This window comes from Fistularia commersonii, chromosome 3, assembly GCF_037954325.1.
Source record: "Fistularia commersonii isolate RoL2024-O1a breed Wild chromosome 3, RoL_Fcom_v1.0, whole genome shotgun sequence".
NCBI classification, from domain to species: domain Eukaryota; kingdom Metazoa; phylum Chordata; class Actinopteri; order Syngnathiformes; family Fistulariidae; genus Fistularia; species Fistularia commersonii.
In genome coordinates this window covers 5,661,411-5,681,027 of record NC_141286.1, presented here as the reverse complement: position 1 = coordinate 5,681,027, position 19,617 = coordinate 5,661,411, and the positions used below count along the sequence as shown (strand labels likewise).

At 37.8% G+C, this 19,617-nt stretch overlaps 1 protein-coding gene across 1 annotated transcript in view; it reads left to right on the top strand.

The window, feature by feature from the left end:
- Nucleotides 1-19,617, top strand: part of lrrc75a (leucine rich repeat containing 75A) — a 60,153-nt gene that overhangs the window by 11,357 nt on the left and 29,179 nt on the right. The window contains exon 2 of the mRNA XM_086142459.1: nucleotides 3,275-3,403. Within this exon, the coding sequence (XP_085998585.1) occupies nucleotides 3,275-3,403 (129 nt within the window). The remainder of the gene's footprint in view (nucleotides 1-3,274; nucleotides 3,404-19,617) is intronic.

Below are 19,617 nucleotides of genomic sequence, written 5' to 3'. Positions count from 1 at the left end.
CAGATCACGGTCACTCCTGGTGCTGCTTAGTGTCTTCTCAAACACACAGGAGCAACACAGCGAACCTTCACTTATCCACGTAAGCCTAACAGCATTAGCGGCAGAAATAGCAGTGATGGTGGGAGAGCAAACATGTTTTATACATGTTTTATTAATTTATTTACACAGCAAATCACCCGTAATCATTTTGGCAACTAAAACTCCCATATTCTCAGTCCTCTACTTAGTTGTCAAGCGCGAGATGTGTTTCACAGCCCGATTTTAAAAATGAGCCAAAACCTATGAAAAGCTTTACGCCTGTAACTTCAATAACTTCAGTTGTTATTTATGTGGCGTCAGGAAAAGCAAAATAAAATAAAAAAATCTGAATCTAAGATATGCGCTACACATTTGAAAACTAATACTAGTATGGATATTTTCCATTTATCTCTACTTACTCTTTTCATACCATGTTAATCTTTGTATTTGCAGGCTGTTTTCAATATTCATACATAATTGTTATAAAATATATGTATTTATATATTTTTTTCATACACTCTTATGTTGAATGGGTTAATATTCCGTTAAGCCGGATATATTTAGCAGCCTAAGTATATGTGCATTAACCCAAGTGTTGGTGATTACTCAGTGTATATCGCTGAAGAGGGACAAATACAGGTTGTGGATACAATAAGAATAATCCATCATATTGCATTAAATGGCAAACCAATTCACAGAACACCTAATCATGCATATTCCAGTGTTTAAATATTGTTTACACATTCTTATTTTTGAAGTATGAAACCTAAATTCTGATCTTGCTTTTTCACGTTTCTTTTTTTTTCTCTCTGATAGCCACTTTAATTATTTTATTTTTTGAACAATGCAAATATGAAATAAATAGATCCTAATATAGAATGCCTATTAAAACTCGGGATTGTAAACATGAACATTTATTTTTGACTTTGAAAACAGCATATTTAACAAAAAGCAAGAGACCTGTGCCTTTATCGTATCTCATAGCAGGGTGAATGATATCGTCACTCCATCACCATGACAACCGAGAATCTCACTCTCAAGCCCACCCATGTTCTCAAAAGCTGTGGACATGATTTAATTTCAAAATTAAGGTGAACTTTATTACATTTGACCACATAATGGTGTGGAATAGATTCAAAATACCTTAAAAATTAATATTGTCACTATGTTGATGTTTTATGGTAAATTTTGCAGTTTAACAAGGTAGATACATAACTTACCTCAATGGAAATATAAAAATAAATATGTGTCGTAATTTTTTCGTCACGTTCTTGACCTTATGTGTCCTTACATCGGAACTTGAAGTCACTATCTTCGTTAAACGAAATTTAAGTGTTCTAAAAATATTAGCCGTTGCAGCCTGTTGGTGAGTTGCTGTGTGAAAATATGACTTAAACACTAATATTGGCATGCTAAGATACCCCATAACTAAAATCAGGGGTTATAGTGTTTTTTTCTACAATGTAAAAGCAAGAGAATAATTTGTTTTGCTAATCCAGCCACAACTTTTCCCTCAGCCCGAAAGATTTTCCGTCATCATCCTACCATTTGCTTCTTAGCATGATAAATATTCAGTTATATCCACTGAATAAAGCAGGGGATGTGGTGATGTCTCATTATTTTTTGCAGGTATTTCATAAACAGCCACTGCCAGGCCACTATTTACACTTTTTTAGAATTATCAATACCGAAAAGGCCGTGTTTCCGTTTACAACGCTGAGCTTTCGAGAAAATGTCCTTCTCATAATCTAATTGATACAATGCCACGAAATGAGCGCCCTGCTACGAAGGGAGCTCTGACCTTTCCTTTCCTCCAACACTCATGACATCCTTTCCATTTTTGTCCTGCTGTTTGTAAATCCGGAATAAAAGGGTCGCCGCTGCTTTTAGGCAAAGCAGGTGATGTTTTTGACAACGATTCCAAACAAAGCGATTTATTTTGAATATTTCCTGTGAATACGCCGAGGTCGCGTTTCCACACACAGCACAGTGATTTGCATGAAAATTAGTCAGTGGCAGTGGTGTTATCACATTCTTCAAAATATCATTAAGTACTCCACTTTAATCGCCTCAGTGTATATTTTTAAGCAGAGTTTTCATTCAAGATTATATTCCTGAATGGACACTTATCGTGCTTTCTTACATTTAGAGTGACGGACGCACTTTCCAATTCCATCTAAAGAGAAGTTGGCAAAACAGTTTAACTCCTAGCTTTATTTATCACTCAGCGTTTGTTCTCTGCCTGCGTACCCAGCTGAGCTCCGCTCGACGGGCATCACCCCTGCTTAATATTACATCTAATTAGTTTTGACTTTGGTTTCTGATGGGTTGGACAAAGGCGGGGGATGTTGGAGTCAGGCTGCGATTGCATGAAAATTAAATGATAACATGCATCGAAAATCAAACACAAAGCTTTAATGGAAGATAATGACCATTCTGATTACTTATAGTAGTACAAGAGTGAAATAATTCTTGAAAGCAAGGGCACAAAGGCAACAATCATTCACTACACTTAAGTTGAAATATTTAAAAAGGGTACCCAGGCGCAAGGTGAGAGCAAGTAAAAGCTTTACAACCTACAATTGTGGCATTTTATAAATCTTAAAGGACTAAAGAGTGTAATAAAATAAAAAAGCAACAGTCACATCCAGCACAAGACAACAGTGATGTACAGGGACGTTGCCCTTAATAGGAACACAGAGGTTGGTCAGTCAGAAGAAAATGGTTTATAAAGAGACACATTATAGGAAGAATGACTTCTGTCAGGAGGAAGATGAACCACAAAAAGCCTTTTTTTTAAATGCAAAGCTACCACGGCGCAGTCGCAGGATAGTGCAATGATAAGAGATGGCGTCCTTTAATATTTCAAGAGGGGATTTTTTTGAAGAGCGCCAACTGGTCAATGCTTTGCAGGAGATTGAAAAGCGACAATATTTCACTCACTTCCACTTACTGAAAGGCAAACAATCAGGCCTCAGTTGAGTCATTCCAGGTGAAGGTGTCATTTGCAAAGTGTTGTCAATACGTCTTAGAAAATGAGGTGTTTGTGGTTATAGTTTCTCTTTTGTATATGGTGGGGGTTGAAGAGGGGGTTTGCAACACAATGAGTTTTTCCATGTGTGACATGCATGTGGTTTATTAATAGAATTCCCTATATAAGCGATGTCTGTATAAGAGCTGTATATGCATCATGTAAGCGATATTGTGTGTGTTCCCGTGTGTAATCTTGGGCGCTCATGTGCATGTGTCTATGTAGGACCTTGGCATGGAGTCCACATCTCTGGATGACGTCTTGTATCGATACGCCAGCTTCAGAAACCTCGTGGACCCCATCACACACGACCTGATTATCAGCCTGGCACGATATGTTCATTGTCCCAAGACGGTAAGACAAACACACACACACACACACACACACACACACAGACATACACACACACTAAAAGACCAAAGTATAAATTTGGTCTTTTGGTCTATTTAGAATTCTCTGTAAATCCAGTCTGTTACAGTACCTCCTTTACAAAATCACACACTCTGGTTTTGTGTGTGAATCACTGAATCACTGCTATCAGACAATCTATCGTCTGACATTATTTGATTACAGAATTGCTCAAAAGTGGTTGCGTGGCTGAATCTGTGCATGTGTGTGTCCTTGGGGGATTTACAGCGCCTTGTGTTTGTTCATCCATGTTGTCTACTATATTGTCGAAGGGGAGTGGAGCATGACAGCAGCTACGTAGAGTGAATTATGCCTGGCGGAAGGAAGAATGATAGAAATGAAGATAGGAATTAAAAGGCCTGATTTGTAATTGCAAGGTGCTGCATTAAAAGATTTATTTTTAAACAAGTTTACTCAATTTAAATTTATTGTGGTCAAAGTGATCTATATCTGGGAGTAGTATTCTTCCCTGAGCTCCTCCTTATCTCTTAAGTATTGAGATGGCTTCTCAATGAGAGCAAAAGAGATGGAGGCCAATATTGTAAAGGACAAATAATTTAAAAACTAAACATGAAAGACAAGGAAAGAGACAATTATTTTTGAATCATTTATAAGTGAAAAAATATATATGTTTTATCTGATTATAGAAAGATTCCTCCCAGCAAGGTGACGTGTTCATGACATTGAGCAACATGTATAAAGCTTTACATTTTGCGCTTTCAGCTGCTGCGCCTTTGACAAAGTGAAATAAATGATGACTGAAGAGATCAGTTCAATCTGTCTAGACCGCCGGATTCTGGATCAAGGATAAAAGTAAAAGCATTAAGCGCAAATCAGAAAGAAGGTGGGGAAGTGGGGATGTCCCCTCCCTGTGAAATATGATTGGAAGGATTCTATTACCGTGTGTAATCCAAGTAATGCACGGCCACAACCACAAGTATTAATACCAGCTCTTATTGTTCTGAGAGCTTAAGTGGTTTGATGGAGAATAGGGCCGAGTACGTTTAAGTTGAATATACTGTAAATAGATTTGTTTTGTACATAGTTTCTCATTAAACTTTAGCAGCTATCAAAGATAAATTAAATTTTCTGCATGCTACCTGCAAGACCCAGTTGTGATTTCGAGCTGAAGGTCTTTACAAAGAGGAAAAAAGAAAATAAGCTTCACTGATACAGACTATTTAGGTGCTGCCCCCCCTCCTCGCCTCTCAGCCATGTCATTGTCATTACGATTAAACCGGTGGTTGTGTGTCCACAGCGGCGTACCATTCAATCTGCATGGCGCTGAGCCTGACCTGGCACACGTATCCATGAGCAATAGAGGACGAAAGTGAAAGTAGTAGGAAAAGTAGTTCCTATCCATCTATTTATTTCGGCATGAATAATAGTTACATTTCCAATTTTGTTCCATAATGTAGTTATTTGGTCGTTTCTTTCCATGACAAAACGATCATTTAAACGCGGTCGTGTCACGTTCAAGCGGTGCTCGCATGAACACGTGCAATAGCCGTCATGGAACATCAACCATAGCTTCCTAATTTGATTTTCAGTAAAACAGGAAGCCGGAGATCGGGAGCTAATCAGTGTCATCGTTACATGGAAATACCTCAAGCGGGATGAGCAGTAAATATATTTGGTGAAATAGTTTCATGTTACTGTCGCTGTAAAATGAACCATTTAATTGAGAAATGCGGGAAACGGACTGTGACTCTGAGACTTGAACTGGTAGTAGGGCCGATGACTGTGTGTATGTGGACATGTGTGTGTGTGTGTGTGTGTGTGTGTGTGTGTGTGTGTGTGTATGCAATTAATAACAGGTGAACAAGAGCCTGAGGAGCTATCACCAGGTGGGTTTTTGTTATGTGAGAAAAACACACATGTAGGAGGAACGGCAAAAGGTGTTACCGCAAAGGCTTTGGCACGCTGATGTACTCCCCCTCACAACAATATGTTCAGCTGAAAATTATTGAATCGGCTACAATTAAGCAGCCACTGTTTATACGGTACTCTCTAATAGAGTTATCACAAATATTATCATGGCTCTTTGTTCGTTATTCCGGAGTTTGAACGATATCATTATGTTATAAAACAACGGGCAGACATGCAAGATTGAGTCTGGTGTCAGGGGGAAAAAAATTAATTCACCTCAGTTTTCATCAGGGTCTGGGATTTTTGTGTCCCTTATAATTAGTTGAGCATTCACCCTGTAAAAATCGCAGAGTTTGATGAAATTTAATAGAAGTAAGCGAAACCGAAGGCAAATTTGTACATTGTTCCGCTCTCTACAGCAATGGGGAATTGTTTGATCAGGATATAAAGAAGTTGGCACGGATTCTTGATTCATGTGCCATTATCATTGCAATAGCAGAAGGCATTCTCAAATAAAGCAATTAAATCACATAGTGATTTCTTATCAAGTAAAGTATATTTGGTCTCTTTTTTTTTAAATTAAATCAGGCTATGTCGCAGCCCCTCATCAATCCAATCATATCTAATATTTTTATCTGCCGACATTTTTTTTTTAGCTCCGGTCGAGGATAGGATGTGACAACATCTTTGCTCATCATCAGCTACTCACTGTATCTGTTCCCATCAGGCTAAATCACATTTAAATTTGATTAATGCGCCAACATGTTGCAAAATGGGAAACTGAACCTTCTCCTACGTTTGTTTTTGACGGTCATGTAGCAGATGTTGCCATTGCGCGTGAACTGAACTTTTCATGGATATTTCCCTACTTCCCAGTTTTTTGCTTATATTACGTGTATTTCACTCACAGTTGATGAATAAACAACAGAATTAATCAGATGACAGCTTTCCACAAATAATTCTAATCATGTGGGTGCTTAAGGATTAATGGGTAATTGTGAAAATGCAGTCCAAGCCCATGGAATGTAATTGTTGAAATCTGTGTTTAACCAGCGCAGTGGAGCTACCTTGTGAATATAAAACAATTTAGCATTAGTCATTACTGGTTAATAGACATTAATTGTTTACAACAATTTTGTGATGTCATTTATTAGCAAAGTGCTACAGAATTTTTCTTTCCTCTCGCTATTAGAACCCCTAAAACGTCACAGTGGTGGCATATGAAGTTTTCTATAGGGGTCCATAGCAAAACAGTGATACATCACAATTATTGATTTTACTTTCATGGTTACTTTTTATGATTGATCTATCAAATCTGACATTGCAAGGTCGCACACTGTTGGTGTGATTATACTTGTTTAAAAAAAAAAGAATTTCAGATGATCTCTTGCAAATGTCAGGATCAGTGCCATCAACTCAAGGCAACTTTGATGACTGACTTGTCCATAAATATGAATTATAGAGTGAATGGTTGTGAGCCTTTTGATATGTGGCACTTTAACCGACAGACATCCGGTGTACCCCAAATCTCCCCCAGGTTCAGGTTTTATTGGCCCTAGAATCCCTGTGAGTGAATGAATGAATGAATGAATGAATGAATCTCTATTTGTAACATAAGATTACTTTATTTCAAGTGCTTGTGAGAGGTGTCTGAGCATTCTGTTGGTAAGAACATAATGTTATGATCTACAGCTAGACCGAGACATTCAGGGATGCAATTACATAACTTCCCACATTTAGAAATATTTTTTCTCCAAGAAAAGCCTGGTGCTGTAGCCTCCACGCCGAGAATGGGAGACGTTGAACATGTATGCGTGATTCAGTCAACTGGTGAATCACTATATCCTGTTGCTCACCGCTAAAATTCTTTTTCGGCTGTTTACTTGTTTTCTCTCCCAGCTCATATTTTGTTAATCCTCTGTTTTCCTTCACCAGCTTCGCAACATTTCAGTCTTCCACCCTTTGCCATCTCTACCCCCCTGTATATTCAACATCATAAATGGGCCTAATGGTTGTGGATAACAAGATAGCAGCAAAGTAAAATAAGTTAAACCGTGAAAGTTGACGGTCTAGACATTTGATTAAAGAAAAAGCAACTCTTTTGTGCTTGAAAAACCTTCAGATTAAAACAATATGTTTGAAGGCTGTCTGACAATTTATACTTGGTGTCCCTCATTGGATGGTGTGCTTGAAATGATGCCATATTTGGATGATTTATGACAGTCTGTGTGTAACAAATTATATTATATAGAATAAAGCTGATACCTTTTTTTATGTGATATTCCTTGCAACATTTAAAAATTGTGGGATCACACATATGTAGACAATTTATATGAATAATTCTTAATAATTATGTAAGACATACCTACTGGTATGTTGGATGCCAGTAACGATAACAGTTTATATTTTGATCTTAGGCACCTCAAGGTGATGTGAACCTTAATATTTTATTTAATATCAGCTTAGAGAATGGGGTCAGGAGATTTAGGAGATTCCTAAAATAAAAGAGGGTTATTTTGTTGTTTAAATAGCATTTGGCGAGCTGTTGTATTTAGGTACTTAGGTTCTAAATTGTATAGAATTTGCTTCCAAACGAAAGTGATTATTTGTATATAATTCAATTGTTTAAAAGATAAACAAAATGCATTTATGTGTTGAGTTATTTATTGCTTACTTACTTATTTGTAAATTTATCTGAACAACCCCCAAAAAATTTAAGACCCAAAAGAAAACTTGAAAACTGGTTGTAAAAAAACCTCAGGCATCGGAAACTACAAGCACAAATCACCGTTTCACCCGTTGAGTGCAATTTTGATAGCAGTTTTGAATATTGATGAATATCTAAGAATTGTGCCGCAAGGAGATTTGTTTGAAGCTGTTTTGTGCACAAGCAACCCCACACTTTCATAGACACCCTCCTGTATTTACAAGTAAGAGAATCTCAACCTCCTCCAGTATTTCTCCTCTTCGTTTTATTTTTTATTTTCCTGCATTCTATTTCAAACTCAAACTCTTTTCAACTTTCCAGCACAAATCCAGACAGATGCAATTTACTTGAGTATGTTCCAAGGCTTTGTATGAATGTTGCCGAAATTCAATTTAGATTGATCCTGGAACCGAACCACAGGCCACACATTTGGTAAGTCATAGCAAGGACATGTGTGTGTCTGTATATGTGTGCGCAGGTGTGTGTGCGTGTGTGTGTATCGAATGAGGTATACTGGTAAGGATGTTATTGACTTCACATTAATCACTGTTTTACTTCCATCAGCATCCACACACAGTGGTTTTTCCATCACCTCCCAAGACACTACATTGATTTTCATTCATTTCCACAACAAGCCCAAATGCTACTTAGCCAAGCTGACTTCACTAAAGTAACTTTGGATCAGGCTTTGTCCTGGATAACTTCATCAATCACTGCCAGTTAGCATCGGAAACGTATTAATTCTGGAGCCTTTCTTTTTAAGGTCTTGTCCATTACCTGTACATACCTGTATTCATGTCTGGACAATATATTCTACTGTATATATTACAAAAGTGAAAATAGATCAATGTCACATTTATTTATGTGTGATACTTTTTATTTTATTTAGATAGATAGATAGATAGATAGATAGATAGATAGATAGATAGATAGATAGATAGATAGATAGATAGATAGATAGATAGATAGATAGATAGATAGATAGATAGATAGATAGATAGTCTTTTTTTAAGTTCACAAATTAAAACTATTTACATAATTCATATTCATTATTATGTTCCTTTGACTCTTGCAATATATATATATATATATATATATATATATTTGTTCATTTTTTCCTGCCCATGTTTAGCAGTTAACATCACATATTAAATATGTAACAAGTAGTAATTAGTTAAGTGAAATGACGGACATTGGAAAGAGAATAACCAGAGTAATGGCCGGGGACAGAAGTCACTTTGACATCGAAAAAAACAACCTCTTGTTTTAATAAAGTGACCACTAGTGAGAGCATGGTTACTTTGATAATGTGGTTACATAACAACAGTACATTTCTTGAATTTGATTGAAATGCGACTAAATGCTTACATAGTTCAAGATGATTTCTTGCCGGTTTTCATCTAATTTCAGGATTGTTAGTTGCTTTTTGAGGAGTGGGGGGTGTGGGGTCCTGATGGGTTGTTGGTAATTTGCAGTTAAATTAAGATAGTTTGCACTGATTTCAAATTTTTCAAGGTGAACTTTAAGCATTTACCCTGCTGTTATCAGATAACCAATTGTTATTTTTAAGTAATTTCCCTCTGGTATTCATTTTGTTTTATATTATTTTTCTTTATTTTATATTATTTTATTTATTATATTGTATTAGTTTATGTTTCTTAATATAGGAAATAATCATCAATACTATTCCTATACTATACTATTACAGGGTAATATACATGTATCAGAATATTGTCCAAAAGGAGTAGTCATGTATCTCAAGGGCTTCCCAGCAGGCCTACCCGCTAAAACAATTGTAGTAATATTATACGATCAAGATAATTCATTCCATAATTTACCAGAACATTCAGAGAAAAATTATGAATTGCTTCAGCGATAGGCTTGCCTGAGGGGGGGAAGAATGAAGATGGAGAAACAGGGAGATTGAAGCGAGAGGTCATCAGTTCTCCGGCGTCTGGAAAGAAACATAAATGTGTTCTCTATCAATAATGTAAAGAGATGGAGAGAAAAATAAGGGGGGAGGGGTATGTCAGAGAAGAATGAGGAAATTGAGTGAGTGATGGTTAGTGGAAAAAGAGAAAGAAACGACAGATGGTTGCAGGAAACCCTAGGAAAGGCCACAGTGAAGTCATGTAGTTTCAGCCAATTGCTCATCGACCTGAGGGCTTTGTGCTGTTCATTTCGGCACAATTCAATTGATGCAGCTTTATTGACATAATGAGACCACACTGACTGTGCATTATCGAGAGTTAGTGCAAGCATCGATGCATCTCTGTTAAGACCAGAAGCGTGAGTCATGGCGAAAAGATTTAAAATATCACCTGTTATACAGTTAAGGAGCTTCACGACTCATAACCTATTTTCTGTGAAATGTTTTTTAATCTCAATTTCAATGCAAGTCTGAAGGTCATCACAATTTTCAATTTTTCCATTGCAGGATAAACCAAAATCAGCTAGATCACTTGATGCATGAACGAAAGGTTTTGGACAAGGGTTTAAATCAGGCCACATTAAGTCAGGTGGAGACAAAGCATAAAATACAAAACATTTTAACAATGCGCAGAGTCCCAGATTTGAAAAGACGGATGACAAACCTAATCGGTCTTTTTAAAAATCCGCAGAAGAAAAACCATGTCTGTCCGTCCAAACATGCGCGAGAATCCTTTCTGAAAACGGTAAAGGTCACATTTGCATCTTCGCCGGAACGAGCGACAGAACTCATGAGGAGAGACTTATCCTGCAGCTGAAGGGGGAAACATTCATTTTAAAAATTTGAAACCAAATTATTATTGACATTACGGCGATGTAGCTCTGGCATCATTTGTTGTGTTCATTGCATTTAAATCCCGTTTAAATCTAAATTGACTGCTTCTATCTCTCAAACTCTCTGGGATTCATTTGTAATTAATCAACTCTACTGCTACCAACATCAGTTTTGTACTTTAGCAAATTAAAAAGCAATAACATTACAGACATATTGGAGAATTTCCATTTTTTAATAGGGCATAAACGGCACTGTTAATATTTTATTCAATTACAATGAGAGATCTTGAGTTTCTGTTGAGAAGTATCCCAAATTTTATATTGGATCTTTTAAAACATTGGCTTAAAGGCAGCTTTAGCGTTGGTTCATCAGTTAATCATTGTGGTCCCAGTCCTACAGGTCATGGTTCACCGTTGTCTGATCCAGTCATGGCAACTTAATTTATTATTTTTTCTTGAAGACATCTCACATCTCGTCCGAGACATTTCTTCAGTTCTAACAGGCTTTGGGGAGTTTCCAGTGCTGGGGTTGGGTGTTAGTCCATGAGGGTTCCTTATTTGAGTTGTTTTAAACCAACTTGGTGGGATGGGGTTGTTATGTTCACAATCCAGTCCATGATTAATTCTCGTCGAAATCTTTTCAAGGTTTGACCTCTCGTCCAAGAGGCTTCTTAAGTTTGAATGGGTTGTAGGGAGAGTTATTTTGCAGAAACTAGGTCGAATGGGGTTGTTGTGTCGATGGAGGTGTTGTTAGGGGGAATCGAGGTACAATATCTGGGGGTTTAACCTGAGTTAAAATGTGAATAGGTACAGCTAAAATCCAGATTGTGCAAAACAAAGGAAAGGGGCCTGTTACATCCCTTGGCGGTAGTCACCAAAGCCTGGTATTGGATAGTTTGAAGGGTGCGGATAGACCCAGTGTGTGTGTGAGTCGATCTGTCTTGGGATGGATCCCAGTACGACGTGATATGTGGTTGAAAGATTGTGCATAATACTACCCGTACATTAGAAGACTGTGGAAAAGATTTGGAAAGGACTTGGGAAAACTATAATCTCAATCCTGCTCACAACTTAACACAAATCTCAGCCTATTCCCTAAACTGAGATTTTACAATGACAGTTAATCTTAGAGTCTCTTCTTTCAAGACTGAAGCTAGATTCTTTCAGTATTTTCTTTCCTATGATGCAGTGTTTTCTTTGGGTATTTGCAGAGCCTCTGCTATTTCAGTCCGTTGTTTTCCTTCTCCAATCGGTCATGATACATTGGAGAGTTGACATCGTACAAGCTGGGCTGTTCTGCCTACAGCTCCACCATCCGCTCCTCTTTTAGGACGGTCCATATTGATCGGGAGGTCCCGATCATTCATACAGACAACAAATACCGTGTCTGCCGCCAATGCCACTCCCGTGATTTGTCTACCAGGTTTCCAGTTTCTCGTTTTGTTAGAGCTCATCTTTTGGTTGTTGATTGTGTTGTGTCACTGACTGAAAGACTTGCGAAAATATCCAACAAGTTCGATATTGTTGTAAGCACAAGCCAAGGAAAAGATCACAACCTTATACTTAACGATCAAGATGTCGGGAGCGTGCTGCGACGGCGGTCTATTACCGTGGAAATGTTTTGTTGTAAGCCCAGCTTGAGCTCACCCTCCTCGGTTCGGAGACAGTTTTTTCATTTTGATTAGGCCGGCTTCTTTGACCCCTCGCTCAAACCATCTGTCTTCTCTGGCACGTCTTCTCTGGGGTCGTCATGATATTGTTTGCATCGTTACGTCCAACTTGTTTGGGGAACAAAGGTTTGATTTCCAGGGGACTCGTCAGAGCTGGAATCTGAATAAGTAATTGTGAGGCTGATGTATAAATTGCTTGAAACAAAAGAAGCCCGTTTGCCGCAACAACATCTGATAGCCATTTTACGGATAACTCATCTCCGAAATGTTGTTTTAACTCAAATCATGCCGATATTGGAAATGTGCGACGTGGATATAAAGTGTGTTTCTATGAAAGAAGGGTAAAAGAGTGCATCTACACAAAGGTAGATGTCCGTATCAGACGACACGGACAGATGCACGCAACTTTTCAAAATCTTTTCACGGCAAGGATAAATAGAGGTTCCTCTGGGGAGTAAGACGTGTTTTTATATCTGGTGGTTTCTGGTTAAAGATCTGCTTGAAGAATTTCCAGATAGGGGAGCAACGGTATGGAAATCTAAGGGACCTCAGGGGAAAACCAAACATGGAATAACAAGGGGAAAGATTACTTTCTCAGTAAGTGATTTAATTATTCTAATTTATCAATAGCCAACAGTTAGGTGGCCCAGAGTGCGTGTTAGGGAACTTAGTTGTACCAAACCCAGGAAAATTGAACAAATATGACTACGGACATATGTACCTTGGAATTTAGTAAAAAAGAACAGTGGATTGTCTAAAATGCAAATCATAGAGGCTGCAGTATGTCTAATTTTGAACTGCTTTTTGAGAGAGGGATTATTTTGGCAAGCATTTTTCCGGTTTACATACCTTTGCCAAGCGTGCTCAAATCATGGCCAATCTCAGTTTAAGCAACAGTGAGGTTTTTTTTTTTTTTTCAATTTCATCTCTATCTGTGTGAGACCGGGCTGTTAGCCTGACTCACAGCCTGAATAAATGCATTTTAATATCAACATGTCTCACCAGCACGCACACACTGTGGAGGTTTCCGGTGACGTAGAAGCTCAAAGAATTGATTGGACAAGCCTCTGTATAACTGTGTATGTCTGTAGTTGCTCCCTTTTCATTCACTTGCTTTCTTATCACCTCGGCTTCATTGTTAATTTAAATTACTGACATACATGCAGTATAGATTACCTGTTTCTCCCCTTAGGTGAATCATCACTGAAAATTATAGTTTAAAAAAAGATATTTCTTCAAAAGCAAAGGATGAAATTCTTAATAAATGTGAAAAATAAAACAGCAATCACAGACTCAGCCAACCAAGTATCATTTCATATTATAATCCCTGTCTTCATGTGTATTTAAGTTGCTACCTCTGCTACCTCTTATGATGGGCGAATGAACCCAAACGCTATGACAGATTTATATCCCTCTGGGATAAATAATTTCTATCTATCTATCTATCTATCTATCTATCTATTTATCTATCTATCTATCTATCTATCTATCTATCTATCTATCTATCTATCTATCTATCTATCTATCTATCTATCTATCTATCTATCTATCTATCTATCTATCTATCTATCTATCTATCTATCTATCCATCCATCCATCCATCCATCCATCCATCCATCCAATTATCTGCCTGTTTACCTGTCAGAACTGTCACATCGTACTTGACTTTGACAGATGCATTTTCTGATTCATTGCTTCTGTGGTTCTCAGTATCGTTAACTGTATCAGAGGAGGTGTCCCCCGGCTGCAGTTGCTGCATTTTACCTCTTGCATTATTATTCTGCAAGAATCTCATGTCAAGAATCACCAGCCCGGAAGCTATTTATGGTGGGGGCGGGAGAGGGGGGGTGACGGTCACAGCCTGGCCTCACATGGGAAGCGTTCCCACAAAGTCCCCTGTCTCCAAAAAAAAATGGATACAAACTAAATACAAATTGGATCAACATGCTGTTTTCGCTAGATTATTCAGTCACATGTTTTGAATTTACAAAAAATACGGGAGCACCACTTGTTTATTCCTCTTCATCGCTGCAGTTTTAGTTGAAAGGCAATGGTTGTGAGATGTGTTCTGCAATTTTTGCAAGGGCCTAATGCAAGTGTTCCCAGTCTCTGCTCAATCTCTATGGCAACCCATTGTAAACCTATGAACTGACAGTTTGATTCAAAAGTCAAAGCATCATGCTGACTCTCAGTTATCCATGATGTGTGCATGTTGCCATAGAGACCATCCTGATCCAGGTGGTTATCAACATTAACAGTGACCTGGAAAGTGAAGACCCAGTTTTCATCAAAGGCATTTGTTTTTTTATTTAAAGTAACTCTCTTTTTGATTTATTAATTTCTACACTTGTACTGGAATACAGCTAAAAGCAAACCTACTTTGCATAATTTCAATATAATTTTCTGCTGAGAAAACACCTCTAACATTTCAGGGGAATAACACAGAGAATAAGTGTCTCTCTATAAAAAGGAACATAAATAAAATATAATTGAATCTTATTTTACTTGCAGTCAAACAAATCTTCTGTGTACTATTAAGTTCAGCCAGAACTATTTCTGTGCGTCAGATATTAAATTGCAGACAAGATTATTCAACAAGAATATTTTGAAGAGGATACAGTGTCCTTTTTGGCTCTGGAACTACATCCAATATGCACCTACATTATAACTTGCACTAGTTTTTTTCATGCCCATAATAAAGGTATAACATCACGCAAGTGTATTCTCTATTTATATTATCATAGGAGGAAATAGTATGCTCTGCTATACTTGTGATATTTTACAGTTGTTAAAAAAGTACCATTTAATGAACGTGAATAAGCCAGTTTGCTCTTCTTATGCGAAATATTATTGTTAATATACAAATGTATTTCCTGGTTATTCAAGACACTGGTTCATCTAGTTTTTTCACTAACGGCTAACAATACTGTATATTTCTTCTTGTATTCCAGGTTTAGTTATGCATAATCTAGTTCCAATTGAAACGATCAAGGAAATATAGTTCTTCCATGAACAATAGTAAAGTACTTTAATTTGCAGTATCATATTTGAAATAAAACAGACAATATTTCTAACTTGTGTTCACATCAGAGATTTATTTAGAATTTTACAACACAACCTGAATTCAAGCATCTGTAAATAAAATAAATGAATACATTAATTATAATAGCACATGTAGCTTCACTAAATGAGGAATAAGATAGAAAATCATATCTATAAAATCATAATCATTTGTTATTGATGACCATGAGATTGTGGCACTGGGTAATACAGTGTGACATTTAGTCCATGTTTATCTTGTGATGCTTTCCCCTCGGGTGGAAGGTATATACTTACACCTTGGGAGGCGTCCTCCAGACGTTATTTGCAAACTGTAGCTGCAAGGTGCTCTCCTTGGGAATGCTCCATGTGCAAGGACAACCTGCATTAAGACAATAACTTTAAAAACTTTAAAATGGTGGAGTGTGGGATGATGGGCTTGCACAGTACGGTACACAACCCTTCTCCACTATATTAGCATTTAAAAAAATCAAGGCCTTGTGCTCACAGAGAGTAACAGATCGATTTGCTAATTTAAGAATAGGGCGCAATGGGATAAAAAAAAACAAAAAACTTCAGTTTAAAAACTGTGATACTGTACCTTACCAGGTACCAAATTTCAATAAAATTGATTTGCACTGTTTGAAATTGGAAAAAGCATCCACCGAAAATGGGCTTTTAATGTTAATCAGTACAAAACCTTTTAGCTCAGCTCCCTGCTGCCAAAAAACAGACTTAAACATTTCCCCTTAGACATCAATGCTGTTAGTTGAATGCTGCTGGGTTTATAATTTGTATACCTGCCAATATAAGAACTTTCTTGCTCTCAGCAAGGCACAGACTGTCCGTGGGAGTCGGACATGAGTTTTTAATTTGTGTGCTCAAGTTATACTTTTTATCCAGACGGCGACGACGTCAGGCACTGCGACAGTAGAACTCCGTCGCCTCTTGACAGATTACGCCAGCCTGGCATGTGGTGCCTCCGGGCCCCGTCACTAAAGAAGATTTTAAGGGAGCTGTTTTCCATCAGTTCACTTTCTTAATATTGTTTTCAGACCCAAGAACTCTTGCCTGTCCCAAGTGCAGCAGCGGTTAGGCGTCATGTTTATTTATCTATTTATTTACTTCTTCTTTAGACAGGCATTGCTATGTACAGTTATATCACAGTCATTTGGCAGACGCTTTTATCCAAAACGACTTACAAAAGGAGCAATTCAGTCACCAAAGATCCAAAGTACCAGTAGTCGGAAGTCAGAAGTGATCACTACAAAATAGTCATCTCACAACCATATACATACATACATTAATTTCTTTGTTTTGTTTTGTTTTTTTTTTTTTTTCAATTTTTTTTTTGAGGGGGGGGGCTAAGTGTGATTTGTGGGGTAGTGCTGTGAACCAGCTGTGAGAAATTCTTATTCAGGGCTTATTAAAGCCAGGGTGGTCAGTCGCTCCTGTGACATTGAAGATCTCAGAAATGTTTGAATTAATTTCTAAATGACTTTTCACAGCTTGTGACTGAAAATGTGATTGTGGGAAGTAATCTGTATGAAAAATAGCGCCGGAGACATCCCACGTAAATATTCCATGAAATATCGCAGAAAATCCTGTGATAAAACATAGTTGCACCCGATCTAGAGCTATTCACGGACCTGAGCAGCTAATCTCGCATGAAGAAAAAGCTGAAGAAAAGGCAAGTTATGACTAGAGGAAACGTAGAAATGAACAGTCACGTCTTCTTGTTGATTTTGATTGTTGCACCGCCTACATCATGCGCTAACAACTGCCTCTGCAATGCGCTTAGCCTCCAAACATTGATTTATCACTGCAGAAATGTTAAAATGACTAATTATTTCCTTTCTCTAATTGAATGCCCCCATCCAACTGGTACCCTGGGCCAATGCACCGTCGAGGCCTCCCCTCTGCACGTCATTGGCAAAGATATGTGGTATCAAGAAAGGGCTTTGATTGTCAAGGGGCCAAGAAGTAACTACAATATGTTCGTCCCTGTGTACCTGCATCTATTATCACCATACCTGTATGTCCTGTCACAATAGGTGAAACTGCCCACCAACCAAAATGATGATGAACAAAATTAAAACCAAAGAGATTCCTCTTTGTACCCCTTTTCAATATCAGAGCTGATCACTGACACGTACTGATCCAGTTTTGGGTTGCATTGCAGATCTGAGTTGGCATTATGTCAAATTTAGAAGAAATAAATGGGCGCATTAAGCCTTTGCTTTTGTATTACTTCAGCATACTGCATGCTTTAACCCAGTACAATCAGATAAGAAAAATCCTGGACTCGTATAATTATTCTTGACAAATTAATCAAAAAGATCTAATGACATGTCCCTTCATGGTTGGTGTTTTCATTAAAATTAGTGTAAATAGCAAATGGCATTTGCAGTTTAAGTAATGCACACTAACAGAGCAATGTTATGGTATACATAGGAGACCAAGCCCAACAGCAAGCTAGAGATGAGACGCTAAAGCTCATTACTCAAATTATTGCCTTGATTGATATCGATTTAAGATATAAGTCTGCCAGTGGGCGATTATTCCAATCACCATTCTTCTACTCTCTCTTTCCTACGATATAAGTCAGAGTTAATTTCCGTAGCAGCAAAACAACTTGCAAGCCCTTTCCTATGTACAAACAAGTTCCTGTCCTACCCTACGGTGAGACCATAATAGTATGGATGAATGCTAGTGTTTTGCGTCCAGCTTCTGTTAAGACACTGGCTTCGCTTTAAATTCAAGCCGGTATATTAAACTGTTCTTATGTGCAGTTTCTGGATGGTTCTAACGTTCATCCAGATTGTGATTCTTGGCACAAAAATGTTGATGTCTTACACTGTGATATAAGGTTTGCGTCTGTGTCCTTTGAAATAAATAGGGGTTAACTGATATGCCCAAAAATGACTTGGTAATTCTCCATTAATATGCTTTGTCTGATATTAGATATAACATTGCTGCTATCACTCTGTGTAGTTTTCATTTCGCTTTCAGCATTTGCATTGTGTGATGTAACCCTTCATTGAAATTCGTGGAAGCCTCTTCTGTCAAGCTATGTTCAGAGAGTCTGTTATACATGGATGCACACTGCCCAACAGATCGATACTTGATGTTCTGGGAGCTTGTGTTCTAGTTGAGGGTACACTCTGGTTATGACTGATTCTGTTCACAAAAAGCTAAAAATTGCACCTGCGACAATGCACCTACATACAAACGTGTGACCAGCGTCAAGTGAAATGCATGATTTAATTAGAACACCAGAGTTGCTGTCACTATTTACTACTTCTAATTCAGTGGTATTCTGAATTGAGTGGCGCCGGCAGTTAAAGCAGCATTTTCACAGAACGATTGTCTCAGTTACTCCGGATAATACACTGGCTGTTTCTTGAATGCAAATTCATATGCATCTTCTCTGGAGCCGTTTGGTGGGAATAAAATTGCTCCTCATAAAACCTGATGATTGATAGAACTGCACTGTCAACTTATTGATTCCTCTACTGTCTATAGTGTGGGTAGCACAGAGGGCACTCAAATTGCTACATGCAAAATCAAAATTCCTGGATATGAATCCAAGAAATGAAGTGTCGGATACTCAAAATGTCAAATATGGCCCCCGGTTTGACTCAACCCCCCTGGGCATCAGGCCAATAGCAATATTTTATTTTCCACAGCGAAATATGTCAAACAGTACCAGTTCAACATTTAAATGAACCCCTTTCATATCTCACCAAGGCAAATGTGAGTTGATACGCTAAATGAGCAGGAATTAACTTGTGCATATTAATCGCTAAATTGTGCGTTAAAGTGTAAACCTTGCACGTTCTGTCTGTTTTCCATAATGGTTCGTGCTGTTGCTCTATCTTTGTGTCGTGTCTGGTTTTGCAAAACAGCAGCTTCAGTAAATGTGATTTCCTTTTTTTTTTTGGTAAAAATGTAAGAAAAACTCAAAGGTCAGAAAGTCAAAAGAGACTTTAAGCAAAGAAGCTGAGATATGTTTGTCAAAAGATCGCTGTCAGATTTTTTGCCTCACAGTGGGGTGTTGCTCTCCGGGCTTCTGTAGAAATGAGTCATATCGCTGCCTTGTTCCAATACGG